The sequence below is a fragment of the Suncus etruscus genome, chromosome 9 (assembly GCF_024139225.1).
Source record: "Suncus etruscus isolate mSunEtr1 chromosome 9, mSunEtr1.pri.cur, whole genome shotgun sequence".
Classification (NCBI taxonomy): Eukaryota; Metazoa; Chordata; class Mammalia; order Eulipotyphla; family Soricidae; genus Suncus; species Suncus etruscus.
Window position 1 is genome coordinate 82,704,079 of NC_064856.1, and position 18,932 is coordinate 82,723,010.

Here is an 18,932-nt window from a genome sequence, read left to right on the forward strand (position 1 = left end):
CAAGATCAACAGTTATCTGAGTGCCAGACACTGAGACAGGTATGGGGAATGTGCACTTGATATAAGTTCCTTGCCTATAGGCTCAATTTCTACATCATCAAGGTTACACCAAGTAAAAATGAATCCTTTTAAATTTAGTCTATGGAGATGTTTTTCTGTCAGATTCATCTCCCCATTCCCTCACCCCCATTCATTTTGCTTTGTGTGTCTTTTTCTGTTTTGTGATATCAGGTATTTTAAGGAATACAGTTTGATATAACTTTACATGAATAAAACCATGCTGTAATTGGGTAGGAGAGACAATACAGAGATTAAGGTGTCTGCCTTGGTTCACTGACTGCTACATGGCTTTATGCGTGTGGATAGTCAGGTAGTCCCCAGAAGTGCTGGGCTGAGCAGCAAGCAATGCAACTTTAGCTCTTTGCAACTTTGGCTCTTTACTCAAAGTAACTTTAGCTCACTAGGCCCCTTGAGCACCACTTGGGAGACCCACACCCACTAAAAAAGCAAAACAAAACACAGTGTTGTGATTAAGCTAAAATTAGGGGGGTATTGACTGAAACCCAACTACAAACATGCTTGCAATCATGGTGTTTAACTGAAGATTTATATAAAAAAATAAGTAAAATAAAATTTCCTACGATAGGTGAGCTAACTGTAACTGAGGTTACAGCGATGCAATACAAAGTAGAATGAACGACAAGATTCAGCTGGTTAGAAAGAGAGCGACTGACTGGAGAAGCACAGAGCAGGCCCCTCACCTCACGCCACCCGCCGAGCACTTCCGGGGCGCCCCGCTCCGTCCCGCCCCCAGCGGCGCGCAAGAGCTAATAGGATTGGCTCTAGCGGCTCCGCACCGCGCATGCGCATGTCCGATAACCCGGAAGCAGTTGTGAGACATCACCGCGGAGCCCCAGTTCCTTTTTCCGGTCGGCGTGGTTTGGGTGCGGGACGTCGGCGGAGCCCCGGCCTTTCTCACCATGAGCGTCCCGGCCTTCATCGACATCAGCGAGGAGGATCAGGTGTGCTGGTCCGCCTGGGGTGCCGCCAAGCCAAGGCCGGGTGTGATGAGGGGGCCGAGGCGGGCGGGACTCCGGTTGGAACCCGAGGCTCACTACTAGGCCACGCCTAGGAGGCCGCGCACCGCGAGGAAGCAGTCGGTCCTGGCCCGCATCCCCCAAATCTGCGGGCCAGTGGTGCCCTGGCGTGGCGGGGCGGGAAACCCCAGGGCCAGCTGGTGATCGACACGACAGGATCCCCCAGCCTGGAGTCGCTGCTGATGGAGCCGGATTGCTCCTTCTCCTAACGGGGCATTTGCTTCCTGCTTCTACAGCTGTCATGTCACCAAGGGTCTTGGTCGGGATAAATGCTATGTCGTGATGAGCACTTTTTAAATTTAATTTCGTGCACCCACTTAGGTTTAGGGGGCCTCCATTGGTTCTTATTGGGGTGAGCCAGTTGTGTGACCCCCTGGGAAGAAATTTGTCCTGTCAATTCCATCCCGACATCTGCCAGCCAGCCAGCACACTTGACCCAGCAGCACAGTCTCTTTATTTGAAAATGCTCTCAAAAGGTTTTGTCCTTTTTGTGAAGATGATTCCCTGGCATCTCCCTTTTTTTTTTTTAATCCCCTTACACACACACACACACACACACACACACACACACACACACCACACGAATAGAAGTTTATAAGATGGAGTTTGCCGTCTTAACTCATTTTGTGGAGCTACTTACTGACTCTCAAAGCTATTGGGGTTTTCCTGCTGCTCCACCGACGTGGAGATGATGGTTTCCATAAAAGACAACTTGGATGCTTCTAAAAAAAAATTAATCATTGCGGAAGATTGCCCATACATGTTGGTGGGAGAATTTTTAAACCTCCCAGCCTGGAGGAGCCCATGGGAAAAGGAAGTGAAAGGCACTCTGGGACTTGGGGGGACTTTTAAAGGGTAGGGAAGCCATGAGCATAGATAAAAGGAATATGTGGAAGCCTGTCTGATTGGTAATGGCATCCTCTCAACAGTTTGCTCGGGGTACTACTGGACAGAAGCATTTTATTTTCAGAGCCTTGTTATTGGTGATAGTGTAGCTAGCCTGCACATCGTTTTCACACAATCTATTTCTATAAAAACAAGTGTTAGCTGAGAGTTTAAACTCAGTTGAATTCTTTGATTGGAGTTAGTTTGTTTTTGTTTTACGCTTTTTTTCCTTTCCTTGTGCTGCTCTAGTCACTCGTGGCCCCTGAATGTGGAAAATAGAAACAGTAAATGGTTGATAGAATAATCATTAGGAAACTGAACTGTCTACGTCTCTATATCATCCAGGAATTGAATATATATTCAGTCCATATATTCATTTACTGAATTGAATGATACTGTTAATCTGTTTAATAGGGTGGCATGGGGTATCAGATTGGGGGGGGGGGTGGGTGTTGGAGCACACCCATGAACTATACGGAAGATCCACTGGGGGACTTGAGCCACTTGCCTCTTGTGTGGCAGTTGTATGAAAATCTGTAATGCTAACTGATGTGAAACAACTGTATTATCTTAAAAGATTGGCCTCATCAGGGCTTGGAGAGATAGCGTTTGCCTTGCAAGCAGCCAATCCAGGACCAAAGGTGGTTGGTTCGAATCCCGGTGTCCCATATGGTCCTCCATGCTTGCCAGGAGCTATTTCTGAGCAGACAGCCTGGAGTATCCCCTGAGCACTGCCGGGTGTGGCCGAAAAACCAAAAAAAAAAAAAAAAAAAAAAAAAGATTGGCCCCATCAAATCTGCAATTTTTTAAAAATTGAGGGTTTTGGACACTGGTTGTGCTTGAGGGACCATATGGGGTGCCAAGGATTGAACCTGAGTTGACCGCATTCAAGGCAAGTACCCTGCCTGCTGTTCTATTGCTCTGGCTCCAAAGATGGACGATTTTAAGTAGGTACATTTTACTCACTTGAAAACTACAAGATTTTATTTCTTTTTTAAAAATTGAGTTTATCAAGCAAGGTCAGTACTCTTTTATGCCTTCTATCCAAAGTTTTGATTTACATTAGAAAGGATTTTGCTACTACTATAAGTCAACAGGATGTAAGTAACATGAGGGAAATTCTGAAGGTGGTCATAGGTGTTAAAAATGGATGTGTTGGGGCAAGGTGTCTGCCTTGCCAGCATTAGCCTAGGACTGACCGCGGTTTGAACCCCCGGTGTCCTATATGGTCCCCCAAACCAGGAGCGACCCCTGAGCGTCACCGGGTGTGGCCCAAAAGACAAAAAAAAAAAAAAAAAGGATGTGTTAGGGCTGGAGGGGAGGAAAAAAATGGATGTGTTAGAGGAGGAAAATCCGATCTAGGTGGTGAATGAGTAGGAGAGGCAAGGAAACATTTAAAGTCATTTAGTCATTTATCATAAAGTCATTTACATTGTACTTTTCCAAGATTAGGACGTTGGTTTGAGATCTTGTGTCATTCATAATCATTTTAATAAATCAATTTAATTTATCAATATTATTCAATAGGCTGCTGAACTTCGAGCTTATCTGAAATCTAAAGGAGCTGAAATTTCAGAAGAAAACGCAGAAGGTGGACTTCATATAGATTTAGCTCAGATTATTGAAGCCTGTGATGTATGTTTGAAGGAAGATGATAAAGGTTTGCTTTACATTTTTTTATTTCATAAACAATAACAATGGGCCTACTTTTAAAGTTTTGCTGTAAAATATATGTTAGAGGTTATAGTTTTTAAGCACCATTTCTTTGTTGATGGAGGTTTTCAGCAGTGCTCATGACACTGTGGGCAGCTTAGCCAATTGGCCTAACTATGAAGATCCATTTTTGGTAGGGGAGGACATATGGTGCCACTGATTGAACCTGGGACTCTGAGCATGCAAGTCATTCTTCCCTGATCTCTGAATCATCTTCTTGGCCTCATTTAAGCACCATTTTTTGGGGGGTGGGGGCGGGGTTTGGGTCAAACCCGGCAGTGTTCGGGGTTCCTCCTGGCTCTAGGCTCAGAAATCGCTCCTGACAGGCTCGGGGAACCATATGGAATGCCGGGATTCGAACCACTGTCCTTCTGCATGAAAGGCAAGCACCCTGCCTCCATAATATCTCTCTGGCCCCTAAGCACCATTTTTAATTTTTGCATATACTTTATTTAAGTTTGTTATTTTTAAAATAAGTTAATTCTGAAATAACATCTTTTTTTTTTTTTTTTCTTTTTTGGTTTTTTGGGCCACATCCGTTTGATGCTCAGGAGTTACTCCTGGCTAAGCGCTCAGAAATTGCCCCTGGCTTGGGGGGACCATATGGAACACCAGGGAATTGAACAACTAGCGCTTGCAAGGCAGACACCTTACCTCTAGCGCCACCTTTCTGCCCTCCCCCCCTTTTTTTGTTTTTTTTTTTTTTGAACATCTTTTTTACTTCATGATTTTTAACAATTATCATACAATAAATATTAATTTCAGCATTAACTGGAGAAAAATGTTTTTTCCTATGATTCAGGTTAATATCAAAAGGGAGGGACTGGAGCAATAGCACAGTGGTAAGGTGTTTGCCTTGTACACGGCCAACACAGGACGGACTCCAGTTCAAACCCTGAGCCTGCCCAGAGTGACTTCTGAGCACAGAGCCAGAAGTAACCAGGTGTTGCTCAAAAACCGGTGTGACCCAAAAACAAAACAAAAGGGACTCATGTAATCTAAAAGCATACTATTCACTTAATCTTTTTCCAACTGGCCATTTTCCAATCTTATTTCCGTTTTGTGACACACAATAACATAGGGCCAAGTCGAGAGTCCAATGGGTAGGGTGCTTGCCTTGCAAACAGCTGACCTGGATTCAATTTCTGGCACAAGTAAATGTTCCCTGGATATGCCAGAACTGATCTGGAGCTGAGAATCAGAATAAGTCCTGAGCACTGCTTGGTATGGTCCCCCAATCATAAAAAGTAAAATATATAAAATACAACTTTGAGTGTTTTTTATTTCTATCTTAGTGATCTGCAAAATACCTGTCTGCATATGTAAAAGCTTTTAGAGCTATTTGTTTATAGTAGATAATTTACTCCCTAACTATGCCAGAATCTCATACTAAATACTTGCCACAAAACCAACTCTTAAGACCCCAGATTACATGTTATTGAAGTGTCTTAATAGTTAATGGTCTTTGTATTAAAATACTGGAAATAAATATTTAGCTAGATTTAAGTATCATAGTTTCACTTTTGTTATCCATACATTTTTAGATGTTGAAAGTGTGATGAACAGTGTGGTTTCCCTCCTATTGATTCTGGAACCAGACAAGCAAGAAGCTCTCATTGAAAGCCTGTGTGAAAAGCTTGTCAAGTTTCGGGAAGGTGAACGCCCATCTCTGAGACTTCAACTGTAAGTTAAGAACTGGCACCATTTTTCCAAGGGGTTCTTTTTTATGTCACTAGTATTTAACAGTTAAAAGCAAGAATTCCTTAGGCCAGAGACATGGTAGTTGGTAAGCACTTGCCGTGCACATGGCTGACCTTGGCTCATTCAGTTCATTCAATCTCCTGTACCCCATATAGTCACCTATCCACCAATAGTGATTCCTGGCCACAGCCAAATCAAAATCCAAAAAGTAACAATTCTTAAACTTGACCATTAGCTGTGGCTCTTACAATATGTCCTTTGAAAAAAAATCACTCTTTCTGTATCCTAGTTCACTACTTGTAACGTAAAATTATTATATTTAATAATTAATGTTAATATATTAATCTGATTACTCATGTTCTGGTTTCTTGAGTTGATGCATCACTGAATCTACTAATCTTGCATTCTTGAATACATTGTTTTTTTGTTAACCAGGCTAAGCAACCTTTTCCATGGAATGGATAAGAATACTCCTGTAAGATACACCGTATATTGCAGCCTCATTAAAGTGGCAGCATCTTGTGGTGCCATCCAGTATATCCCAACAGAACTGGATCAAGTGAGTAATTATGTGGAATAATATAAACACATTCATTTTATGTTATAGCTTAAATAGTCGAAAGTACTTATGTTCTTAATGTTATTTTTTAAATTGTTAAACAAAATATATTCACTTGTGGGGCAGGAGTGGTGGTGCAAGCGGTAAGGCATCTGCCTTGACCATGCTAGCCTAACATGGTTTGATCCCCTCCGGTGTCCCATATAGTCTCCCAAACCGGGAGATATTTCTAAGCGCATAGCCAGGAGTAACCCCTGAGAGTCACTCAAGTGTGGCCCCAAAAACCAAAAAAGAAAAAAAATTGTGTGTATGTGTGTATTCACTTGTGTCATTAAACTTCTTGTCAATCTCATCATAGGTTAGAAAATGGATTACTGACTGGAACCTCACCACTGAAAAAAAACACACCCTTTTAAGACTACTTTATGAGGCACTTGTGGATTGTAAGAAAAGGTAACTCAATTAGCAGGCAATAAAAGTTGTTGAAGCTGTTTTTTAAAAGTAGGCTGAGTGATTTTGAGCTTTGTTCTTCATGGAGTTGCAATAAATATAGCCCTGTAAGTTAAGAGATAGCTACAAAGTTTAAAGTATTTTTTACCACCCTTAAACTGTCAAGCATGATGTGCTTTTGAATAAATTGGTAGTACTTGGATATTTTAAAACAGAATAGTGCTATCACTTTTTCTTGGTGAAGGCCTATCAGTTTCCTATGAGCTTTATGTACTGTATTTTTCGGGGTATAAGATGACCCCCTACTTTTACAGTTAAAACATAGGTTTAGGCCTATATTTGCTGTATCAGACAGAACATTCCTGTGCTGCAACTGTATGTATCACAATGAGCCAATCACAACAAGCAAAGGTTCAAAGGTTCTACTGTAATAGACTTCCTCTCTGACTCTGGCCAATCTGAGCAGGCTTTTCACAGTGTAGATTCTGGTCCAGAACATTGTCTAATTTGCATGCATAAAAAGCCTGCTTGGATTGGCTGAGTTAGAGAGGCGGTCCGAGCAGCCTTGCAGTGATTGGTGCAGGATGGAGTTGGAAAATTCCTTTCGTGGCAATATCCAGACGATTTTCGTTTAGCAGCATATTGAAACATTTTTCGGGATATACTTGGCGTATAAGGTGACCCCCGATTTTCGGTTGACATTTTTTGTTTCAAAAGTCATACTCCGGAAAATACAGTAAACTGTTACTGCGAAAACTTTTCAGTAGATAGGACTAAAATGGCTTGGGTTTCTAAGGCTTTTAAATTCAGTACAGCAAATGTAAGACTCAAAATTCATTTTCTACACACCCAGCTTTAGGATGCCTATCAAATAATAGGCTTAACCCAGTTTTCAGAATTTATATGGAAAGACTATAAGAACTTCTTCTGTTTTCACTTGGTGGCTAAATACTTTAGTTTTCCATTTAGTTCTATTGCATGGTTATTTAACTCATTTTTAGCATTGGAATTTTCATTTTATTAAGATCAACAGGATTTCCAATAAGGTATTGCAGCTTTACTGTATTGCAGCAAATTAAATTTTGCAATCCCAAAAGAATTTATGACATTGCTGGGAAAGAACATTATCAAAAAAAATGGTGGTCTTGCATTCATAGATAGATTTTTATCATTCAAAATTAATATCTACTGACTATTACTGACTGGCATACTTATACTCAGGTTGTAAAGTCAGACTGAGACTGTTTCAGATATTGGCTTTTCTACTTAATTGTGTGGTCTAAATCACCTGCTAGCTCTGTATCTCCGTTTTAAACCTCAAAGTGGAAATTGTATTTGCAAGGTCATTGAAAAAGATAAATATGTTCGTAAAGTTCTTAAAGAAGCAACTTCACTATTGAGAAAGCATTCAGTAATTGTTGAATATTAAAATTCTCACTAACCATTTTTTTCAAGGTCACCTTTAAGAAATTGGATTTCTTCCTGCAATTTAATATACGTGTTGGGTTTTCCCTTTATACATCTAGTTGTTTTTGTTTTTTGGATTTTGGATCACAACTGGTGATACTCGGGTTACTCCTGGCTCAGTACTCAGAAATCACTCCTGGCAGGTATGAGAGACTATAGGGGATGCCGGGATTCGAACCACCATCCATCCTGGGTCAGCTACTTGCAAGGCAAACACCCTACTGCTGTGCTATTTCTTCAGCCCCCTATATGTCTAGTTCTTATCAGAGATCTCTTTCCATTAAGTATTTTTTCTAAATGCTGTTTTGTAGGTCCTCTTTTTTTGTGCAGAATCAAGTAACTGAAATCATATTTGAAAAGCTGGCTATCAGAAATTGACACAAATACCAATCAGTCCTCATCTCTGCTAGACATTCTGATGCAAAAATATTAGAAAATACCTGTAGTGTTTGTCTCAAATGATTAGGCTTGAAACATTTTCTTCAGTTGGCTTTTAGGACCTAGCAATATTGGTTCTTTTCACTTACAACTCATCTATGGGTTTTTTACTTTTTAGGAACAGTGGAATAACTCAGTCCTGGGACTATAATTTTCCTCTAACATTATTTACCTGGTGGTTCTTTTATTTTTCTATGATTGTGGGGAGACTGCAAGCCAGCTATTGTTTTGGGGTGGAACAAGTGGTTTTCTTGTGAGTTTATTCATTGGGAGATATTTAGCATTCCTTCCCTCTCTTACAAAAGTGCACGTAGTACTCACTCATTTTAGCAACAGTGGTTCCCATATTATTGTCCCAAATACTCTGGAGTTACATTGTGTTCTCATTCACTTTCATGTCTTCAAATGCTATTTTTATGCTGATGGTTTCAATCTTCCATCTCCTGTATTTTTCTCTTGAAATCCAAAAATTCCTTACTGTTTTCATTTAGCTATTTAGACTGTATCTCAAACTTAATATATAAAAAGTGAACCATTAATTTTTTCTTCAAAATTTGTTGGCTTTTATCCAACTTAGGATGTGAAGTTTCTGTGCTTCATCCTTTACTGTTATACTCCATATCTAATCAGCAAGTCTTAGTTTGTTTTTGCTTGTTTGTTTTTTTGGGCCACACCCTAAAACAGGGATTACTCCTGACAGCATCTTATGAGGTGCTGGGATCAAGCCTGTGTTGGCCTCCTGCAAGGAAAATGCCTTACCCATTGTGCTGTCACTTTGGCCCCAGCAAATCTTAGCTTTACAAAAAAAAAAAATAATAATTTGAAGTCAAACTAATACTTCCTTTGCTGCTTGTCAACTTGGAATCTTATTACTGTTCTTTTCTGTCTTCTCTGTTTATTTTCTATTCTATTTACTAGCAGAAATCTTTCAGATTTACTATCTGTCCCAGAGTATATTCCAAAAACTGGAATTTGTTCTGTTAATTACTTGAGTAGTGTCTGACACTGGTGTTTGATGAGCATTTATTTATTGAATGAATATTTTAAAACTAGAAATATGTTGCAAAAGAAGTAGCTGTAAGAAAGAAATGTAAGATAATATAAAAAATTGGCTTATGAATCCCAACAGAAAACTGTTGTCCTTTCCTTTACTGATCTCAGCAGCCTGTTCTTCCCTCATAGAATTTCCAGGCAGGTGACATTGCTTCTTGTTTTGCTCCGGCCTTTCTGGCAGTGAATTCTTTGACATCTATGTGAATTTCTCATCTAATGCTCCATTACTCAAGATTTTGGCTTAGGACTTTTTTCTCTACTATGTCCCTTAGGTAGCCTATGTGCTCTATGACTTCTGTCTACAGAAGTAAACCTATACCTCTAACCCAGGCTTTTCTTCTGAGCCTCAGATCTCTACCTGTTTTGTGCAAATAACTCAGCCAGTAAAGCAAAACCCCTGTGAGCAACAAAATGAAAGGGAATTGCTTTTTTCCAGTGCTCTATCTGTTTTGATTTTATGTGGCTCATGGTCCCTCAAACTTAATGTGACTAAAATGAATTCAGTATTCCCTCTAAGATTTATGTTCCTAAACCAGACTTCTCATCATGGTTTTCTGTGTAGTATCTCCGCTTTACAACAACAGGATGCACGTGAGGCCTTTCTAATATGGGCTTCAAACTACTACTTTTATAACTTGGGTGTGGATAATCATGTTGCCTTTTTGCATGATATGGAAAGTCTCTCTTTTACGGTCGACATAGACCCTTCCCTTTATGGTAAACCTTAAATATAGTGATGTAGTCACTGGGGTCATGCACACAATTGGCTGTGATGTTCAGACCTTTAATTGTAGTACTCAGTAAGCTGTGTTTGCTTATTGGGACCCACATTCACGTTGCAGTGCTTATGATGGTTTGAGCCTCTTTGATTTTGTTGCTTATGAGAGGTTTTGCTTTCCTGGCTGTGGTGTTAGTGTTTACCAATAGTCACACCCCTCTGTTATGCCTAAATATGGGACTACAATTCAACCAAACTGCTTGTGGCACTAGGGATTGCAAGATTTGCAAGACTGGCTTCAGCTCAGCATATGTGTCACACAAATTTTGCACTCATAGCATGGTCTTTTATTGACTGTTTTTTTGAGGCACAGCCACAGTAAGCAGGGCTTACTCTTGATTCTGCACTCATGGATCACTCCTGATGGGGCTTGGGTGACCATTTGGGGTGCTGGGGATTAAACCTGGGTTGGCCGCATGCCAGGAAAATGTCTTATTGGCTGTATGATCTTTTCAGTGCCAAGATTTAAGCATTCTCCAATTTTGATATCATAAAATTTTTATTGAGACCTATCCACACCCACTATTTTACTTATTGTCTGGTTGCTTTTTGTGAAGACCTAAGTATTACATCATGATCTAGTATATCATGACTTGCAAAGCCCAAAATAATCTTTGTTTCCACCCTCTTTAGAGAAAAGTGTGCCTACCTTGGTCTAGATTTGCACTTGGCTACTTTTTTTGGTTTTTGGGTCACACATGGCAGCGCTCAGGGGTTACTCCTGGCTCTATGCTCAGAAATCGCCCCTGGCAGGCACAGGGGACCATATTGGGTGCTGGGATCGAACCACCATCCTTCTGCATGAAAGGCAAATGCTTTACCTCCGTGCTATCTCTCTGGCCCCGTGCACTTGGCTACATTTTTCTGCATAAAACACTGCTGTGTTTAGATCAAATTTCTCCTTTATATATCATTCTCTTCTTTTTTTCATACATCCTTGAAAGACTTGTAAGGTTGTAGACTTCACAAGCCTTCATTTTGAATGTTTCACTTTTTAAAATTGATTAGCTACATAATTTTTAAGGATAAGTTAATTGGAAAGGTGTCTTTATTTTTATTTTATTTCTTTGTTTGGGGCCACATCAGCAATGATCAATATCTACTCTGCCACTCCTGCCGGTGCTCAGATATCATATGAGGTGCCAGAATACTATTTGGAGCTCAGGAGATTGAATTTGGCTGCTGTGCAATCTATCTCTTTGGCTCCTGGAATGTTATCTTTAAAAGAGTCGTTTAAATACTTGGTGCTGGCTCAACATCAGCTTTATGTCCTAACAATTTCTAGGACATGAATCTTTTTACCTGACCTAGGAGCTTTATATTTAGCCTTCCTTCTACCAGGACATTTACCTAATCTCCACTTCAGCTCTTTTCAGGTAGTTATATTTCATACTTGTCTATTATAGTTTGTAATTTTCTGAGAGCTTTGTCTTTCCTATCTGATAACTGTTATATCACCATTTATTTCCTTAATGATACTTATTACCTTTTCTATAGTGTGTTTTTTTTCCTCAAAGAACAGGTGTTCAGTACCTTTTCCATAAGGATGATTGTGTCTTTTATGGTCAACACAGTACTTGACATGTTATATATATTTTGACTGAATGAATGGTAATAGTAATTCTCTGAGATTCTTAAAACTTTTTTTTTTTTTTTTAGTGATGCTGCTTCCAAAGTAATGGTAGAATTGCTAGGAAGTTACACAGAGGACAATGCTTCCCAGGCTCGAGTTGATGCCCACAGGTAATATGAAACTTAACTATTCAAATAACAACTGTTGAGTTAGATACCAGCAGTCATGTTTGTATTCACCAGTGCTACAGAGTTCTTAGATTCTGTATGGTTTGTGCTGATTGTAATGTAGATAGTGAAATTAAAGTTTTAATATTAAATGAATGATAGGTTGCATTTCAGATAACTGTGTGGTGTTTGCTGTTGGGTTGTTGTTAAGCTTTAGGTGATCATTTCAAACTGAGAAGCAATAGCTTATCCTGGTTCAATTTTTCACTAATACTGAGGTGTGTAAAACTTGGTGCTTTGCTCAAATAGCCCGTGACTAATGAGTATAATGGCTTCAAAGAGTTCTGTGTCTACGCAGTAGAATAAAAATAAAATAGAAATGATAACTTCCTCCTAGGCTTATTGCTTCACCTAGGCTATATATGATGAGGTTGGAAGAATAGAGGAAAAGCCTTTGACTTTTTTGTTATTATTGGCATTTAGAATTAGGTGAGGGATATAGCATGGTTGCCTGGGCTCAAATCCAGGGGGACTCACACATATAAGCTGCATGGCATGTTCTTTACCACTTGAGCCTCATCCTTTTCTGCATAATCTCTTGGCTGAACTCAAACTGCCTGCAGACTCCTACTTTACCCTTAATTTGCACTTACTGGACCAGTTACTTTTCCTTTCCGAGCCTACCTTATATCTTTCAGGGCGTTGTTTGATTTAAATAAGAGAATACATTAGTTTCTGGTATATGGTAAGACTTGTTGCTCTTTTATTTATTAATCAGTTAGCTTGTGATATTTTTCTCTAGGTATATGTTTAGTTGTCTTCAACTGTTACTATCCTGCTAAAAGAATATATAGTCTTCAGCCTTGTAAATGCTGGGCTCTTAGTATAATGCTGAATTTTAAGTACTTTGTGATCTAAAAAATATAAATAAAAAGGGACTTTGAAGACTGAGTTTTTGAGTGTTTTGTTTTCTTATTTAGATGTATTGTACGAGCATTGAAAGATCCTAATGCATTTCTTTTTGACCATCTTCTTACTTTAAAACCAGTCAAGTTTTTGGAAGGCGAGCTTATTCATGATGTAAGTAGTTAATCTTTAATTTGAAAATGAATCTTTGTATTAATGGAACATGACTGTTAGAAGGATCTAGAAAGAGAATTGTTCCTTTTATATATTAGAATTTATAACTAGCCTTTCTCCAACCACTAAACACTTCTGTCTCTATTTGTCTGTTATGAACACAGATGATATGAATTTATTTTTAGTAGTGTCAGGTATCCCCTATTAGGAAAATTTATCAAATAGTTGAAACACATGAACATGCTTTCATGTACAAAAATAATTGGAGTCTTACAAATGGTTTTAACTTGGGGCCGGGCGGTGGCGCTGGAGGTAAGGTGCCTGCTTTGCCTGCGCTAGCCTAGGACGGACCGCGGTTCGATCCCCCGGCGTCCCATATGGTCCCCCAAGAAGCCAGGAGCAACTTCTGAGCGCATAGCCAGGAGTAACCCCTGAGCGTCACAGGGTGTGGCCCAAAAACCAAAAACCAAAAACCAAAAAAAACAAATGGTTTTAACTTGTAATTTAATCAAAGTAGAATTACTGTTCTGAAAGAAATTTGGCATTTTACTAGTGGGAGCCAGTGCCTTAAATAATGAGTATAAGCCTTAATCCTATAATATTTATCTTTTTTGTCTTTATATAGCTCTTAACTATATTTGTGAGTGCTAAGTTGGCATCATATGTCAAGTTCTATCAAAATAATAAAGACTTCATTGATTCACTTGGTAAGTTTTGGGGTTTATTCTCTGTAGAGGGACTATTTAGAACTATTATATACTGTGAGATCCAACAAATATGATCATAGCCTAATTGTGTAATTACCCTAGCCTAGCCAGTGGTGTGTGATAGAAGAGCAAGACATCCTGTAGTTAGTAATATTACTCAGGAAAAAAGGAAGGAAGGAAGGAAGGAAGGAAGGAAGGAAGGAAGGAAGGAAGGAAGGAAGGAAGGAAGGAAGGAAGGAGGGAGGGAGGGAGGGAGGGAGGGAGGGAGGAGAGGGAGGGAGGGAGGGATGGAGGGGGGGGAGGAAGGAAGGAAGGAAGGAAGGAAGGAAGGAAGGAAGGAAGGAAGGAAGGAAGGAAGGAAGGAAGGAAGGAAGGAAGGAAAGAAATATTACTCAGAAGGAATTGGGAATCAGAAGTGAAAGAAGTATGCAAGCTAGTTTGTAATAGAAAGCAGGAAAATGGAAGTTAGAATGTGGGACCTGTATTCCTCAAGAAAACGCTTGTTGGACCTGTAGGCTTCATAATGTAATTATTTTCAGAGCTAAAGTTATAACAAGAAGCAAGAACTTAGGGGCCAGAGCAGTGGTGCAGCGCTAGGGCTTTGCCTTGCAGGCGACTGACCTATGACAGACCCGCAGTTAAATCACCCTGTGTCCTATATGGTCCCTGAAGCCAGAAACGATTTCTGAGCATAGCCAGGAATAACCCAAGCGTCACTGGGTGTGGCCCAAAAAACAAAGCAAAACACACTCACACAAAAAAAGTGAGTACTTATGGAGATTCAGATGGAAGTAGTCCCATTGATCTATTATTAAGACAATTTTTAGGCAAAAGTGATGATTATAAAGCTGTTTTACTAAGCTAAACATTGAAAGTAAAAATTTATTTGTAAAAGGATGGCTTTGTTTTGTTGCCTTTTTGAGTGTCTAATCAACAATGAAACCAAAGTGCATTGTTTCTCTACTATGCAGTATTCAGGATACATTAGAGAGTGATTATATTTTCCACATTAAAATGAAATGATCAGTCTCTCTGGTTGGGATGTAAATGAAGAATACATGTATAGTCTACTTTGATTGCATTATTAGTCTTCAATTCAGTGTCATTGATTCCTGTCACCTGTAAGTATTGTGTGGCCAGTGAATTAGGGGAAGATTGAATTATAGTGAACATGATAAGGCTTTTGAAATACACCAAGATAGAGTAGATGAAAGTGTGTTTTTGTAGAATGCTTTGCCAGGTGCACTAGACCCAGAAAACTACATTCTGTCTCAGTTAATTTGTTTTGTGGCATGAAGCTATGTGATGGAATGTTAATGTCAGCAACCTCTTTATTTACGCACCAAGGAAAAAGGAGTAGTAATTAACACTTTGACACTCCCCCATTGATGTGTAATTGACTGTTTCAAAGGAGCACTGGTTCATAAGCTATTGCATGCATTAAAAGTACGTTTTCTATATTGCGGCATTTTAAGACAGGGGTCAGTGACAATGCAGAAATTGCTCAATGATGCACATTTTTTTATTACTGCATTAAGGTTTTGACATATTAGTAATGAATAAATGTTTCCATAAAATTAGTTTTTTTATAACTTTAAAATTGAAATATGACCCAGAACAGTGACTTCCTCTTTGAAGGTAATGTTTTAGTTTCATGAAACAAAGCTTCCTTGAAGTCTAACTCTTGCTTCACTGATGAAATGTTTGATTTTCAGAACTAGAATTTTCAAGGCTTTAAGTTTGGGTTTTTGTGACTAAAATTTTGTTTTTAAATGTAGATATTTATTGACAATGTTTCATATAACATTCTAGAAATTATGTTCATTCCTTGTGTGAAATTTTGACTTTTGGTATCTGCATAAATCAAACTGTACAAAGGATAGCAACATAATAAATTTTAAGGGAATTTTTAATTGTACTTTAAAAATTTAAGAGTTTCATTTTTATAAAACACAATTACTTTGCTCATAGAGAATGTTAAGTAATTTTCTTGAAAAATCTTTAATATTCTCTGTAATGGAAAATAATAGTTGTACCAACTGTCCAATTCTTTAATTTGCCTTTTAGTTCTTAAACAGTCTGCAAAACAGCAAGATAATATTTTGGGGGAAAATATTCTATGTGTGTGTTTTGGATTTTAGATAATATTAAATACATAATAAGCTAAAATTCTAAATCCAAAACTGCATTCCACAGGTAGCATAAGTTTACCAGAACACTATTAACACTGACAACTTGGGCCAACAGTAGTAGCATTATCGTTTGTCAGCTGAATTGCCCTAACATGTTCACATGTAATCTGGTGTTACTACCTTCTTGCTTCAGAAAGCTAATCAGTACCTTATTTGCATTTGTTAATTAGGGTTAATGTGCATTAATTGATTTTTGGTGCTTGTAGACTTCCATTAAATCTGGTTAGCAATACTTACCTCATTGAGTTATGATGATCATGTTTTTGTTGAATCTGTGCCAAATAGAAAGTCTCTGTCATAATTAAAGCTAATTAACAGTCAATTATGTCCTATATTAATGGGCTTCTCTAGTCTTCTGCTAATATGTGAATGTTAAGAACTTCAAATTTATTCATGGGGTTGCTAGAACTTTTTAAATAGGACTTAAGCTCTTTATTGGTGGGAAAGTGATCATTTATAGTTTTTATAACTTGAAAGTTCATCAAAAAGCAATATTGTAATTCTTGATTAATTTTTGAAACTTGTCATTGTGAACGACCTAGCATTGAATCAAGTATTATGTTGTAATTCAGCTTTTACTTAAGAATAGGTAATAATGGCCCGGAGAGATAGCACAGCGGCGTTTGCCTTGCAAGCAGCCGATCCAGGACCAAAGGTGGTTGGTTCAAATCCCGGTGTCCCATATGGTCCCCCGTGCCCGCCAGGAGCTATTTCTGAGCAGACAGCCAGGAGAAACCTCTGAGCACCGCCGGGTGTGGCCCAAAAACAAAAACAAAAAAAAAGAATAGGTAATAATATTTCATTCACTTTTGGGAGATTTCCCAAGCAGTGCTCAAGAGGCCCTGCGCCCTTTCCATTGTTATTCTCAATCACCTTGGATGGACTGTGCTTAGGGCCTACTTCTGACTTAGTACTTGGGGAATCACTCCTTTTGGCCTCTGGGGATTATACAGAGTGCTAAGGATTGAATCCAGGTCAGCCACATATAAATCAAGTGCTTTGCCTACTGTACATCTTTCTGTCCCCAGAAATATTTTCTGTAACAATATTTATGAAGGAATTTAAAAACTGTGTGATGCTAGCAGAACAAATGCTAATTAGACATGGTTTATTGTAGCTACTTAGTAAAAATAAACCTAGAGTAGTTCAGTTAAATAGTATATATTTTATTATAAAATTATAAATATAAAAAATGGTAAAATGTAATTTTTCAAAACCTAAAATACTTAGTTTTCTTATTGAACCCATAACCTTTGGCATAATAATTACGAAATGCAATTCTAGGAAAATCATTTTACATACCCATAATTATGGGATCAGCTTATGATTCATAAGTTTTCTTGTGAATTGAATCACCATGAATTGTAAAGTTATTCATGATTCAGTTTTAGATATACAATGTTTGCAAGTAAGTCTTGACACAATTATACTTAAGTACTTTATAAGTGACTTCCACAGTACTACACAGAAGTTGTACTTGGACAGATATTAAATTGGTATATACATCTCTCTCCACTTTATTTTTTTCAGGCCTATTACATGAGCAAAATATGGCAAAAATGAGACTGCTTACTTTTATGGGAATGGCAGTGGAAAATAAAGAAATATCATTTGACACTATGCAGCAAGAACTTCAAATTGGAGCCGATGATGTTGAAGCATTTGTTATTGATGGTAGGTCAAATGGAACTTTTTTTTAAAAAAAGAACTGATCTTGTACCACTTGGAATATAAGATTTTAAATATCATCTAGATTCTTGTAGCAGATATCTGTTTTGGATTAAGGAGGTATATTTTTGTAGTAGATTAAAAGTTTAATAGAAATATAAATTATGTGATTGCATTAGAAACAGGACCTTCTTCCCCAGAGTTGTATTAAAATGATTTAAGCGTTAATCGGAAATTTTCAATGAGCATTTTAACTGTGAAATTACAATTAAGGTTAATAAGATGTACAGAACTGTTGACATTGTTCCTTTCTAATCTAAGTCTAAAATAGTCCTATAAAGATGATTTAATACCTTAGTTTATTAGGTAATTAGTTTTTCTCCCTTAAATGATTTTAGGAGAGTTCTGTCCCTTATAAGTGATTTTACTTTATTTTCTCCCATAAATGATTTTAGGGGAGAACACCTAGACTTGATTAAAATCTATGATATTTAATAGTATCAGCCCAGCAACCACAAAGGCCTTCCTTTTTGTTATCATATTATTAATTTTGTTCTTAGTTTCAAAGGGTTAATTTGTAAAACTAAAGTTTTATTATGACTAATATTTGGTCATAGTTTCATACCTTAACTGTTTTTTCTTGGGAATTTTCATATAACATAGTTTGTGAAAAATCTTTTTTTCAGCAGTGAGAACTAAAATGGTGTACTGCAAAATTGACCAGACCCAGAGAAAAGTTGTTGTGAGGTAAGATACTTTATACTCTGCAGCATTTTGTAGAACAGTTTAGTTTGCTTTGATTATTTCATGTAAATATTTAAAGAATCAAAGTGATGGTTTTATCAGTTGACTCTAGTTAAATAGTTGCTGTTTATCATAATTTTATTAAAGTTCAGACTGAATGTGATTAGCTTATTTAATGAAAGAGTCCTATTTTCCAGCACATTTCATTTAATGGCTGTGGATTGGCTAGAATACTAATGACTTTTGTGTCTGGTTTATATAGTTTAGGGAGATGGAAGGTTTAAATCTGTGTGGTAAATAAACTAGTTCCCAAAATCCTAAATAGTCTATTGAGTATATTTAACCTCACTTTTAACTAGATATAAATGTGTAATTGTAAGAGAAGACGAGAAGATTTTTAAGTTGACTAATTTCTAATTTTTTTAATTTTTAGTCATAGCACACATCGGACATTTGGAAAACAGCAATGGCAACAATTATATGACACACTTAATGCCTGGAAACAAAACTTGAACAAAGTGAAAAACAGCCTTTTGAGTCTCTCTGATACCTGAATTTTTATGCATATAATTTTGTTCTTTTTGGAATAAAACTAAATCATAGAAAAACGTTATAAATTAAAATTGGACTAGTCTGGGCATTTGTTATCTCAGTTTTTTA

General features: G+C 37.9%; 1 protein-coding gene across 1 annotated transcript; it reads left to right on the forward strand.

Annotated features, from left to right (window-relative positions):
* The first annotated feature begins 906 nt into the window (after positions 1-906).
* On the forward strand, positions 907-18,910 carry EIF3M (eukaryotic translation initiation factor 3 subunit M). The gene is made up of 11 exons (XM_049780095.1): positions 907-1,022; positions 3,510-3,642; positions 5,240-5,378; positions 5,832-5,955; positions 6,314-6,408; positions 11,801-11,884; positions 12,862-12,961; positions 13,587-13,668; positions 17,391-17,534; positions 18,215-18,275; positions 18,706-18,910. Exons 1-11 carry the CDS (start codon positions 981-983, stop codon positions 18,824-18,826), a joined length of 1,125 nt encoding a protein of 374 aa, XP_049636052.1. The 5' UTR covers positions 907-980; the 3' UTR covers positions 18,827-18,910.
* The last annotated feature ends 22 nt before the right edge of the window (positions 18,911-18,932 follow it).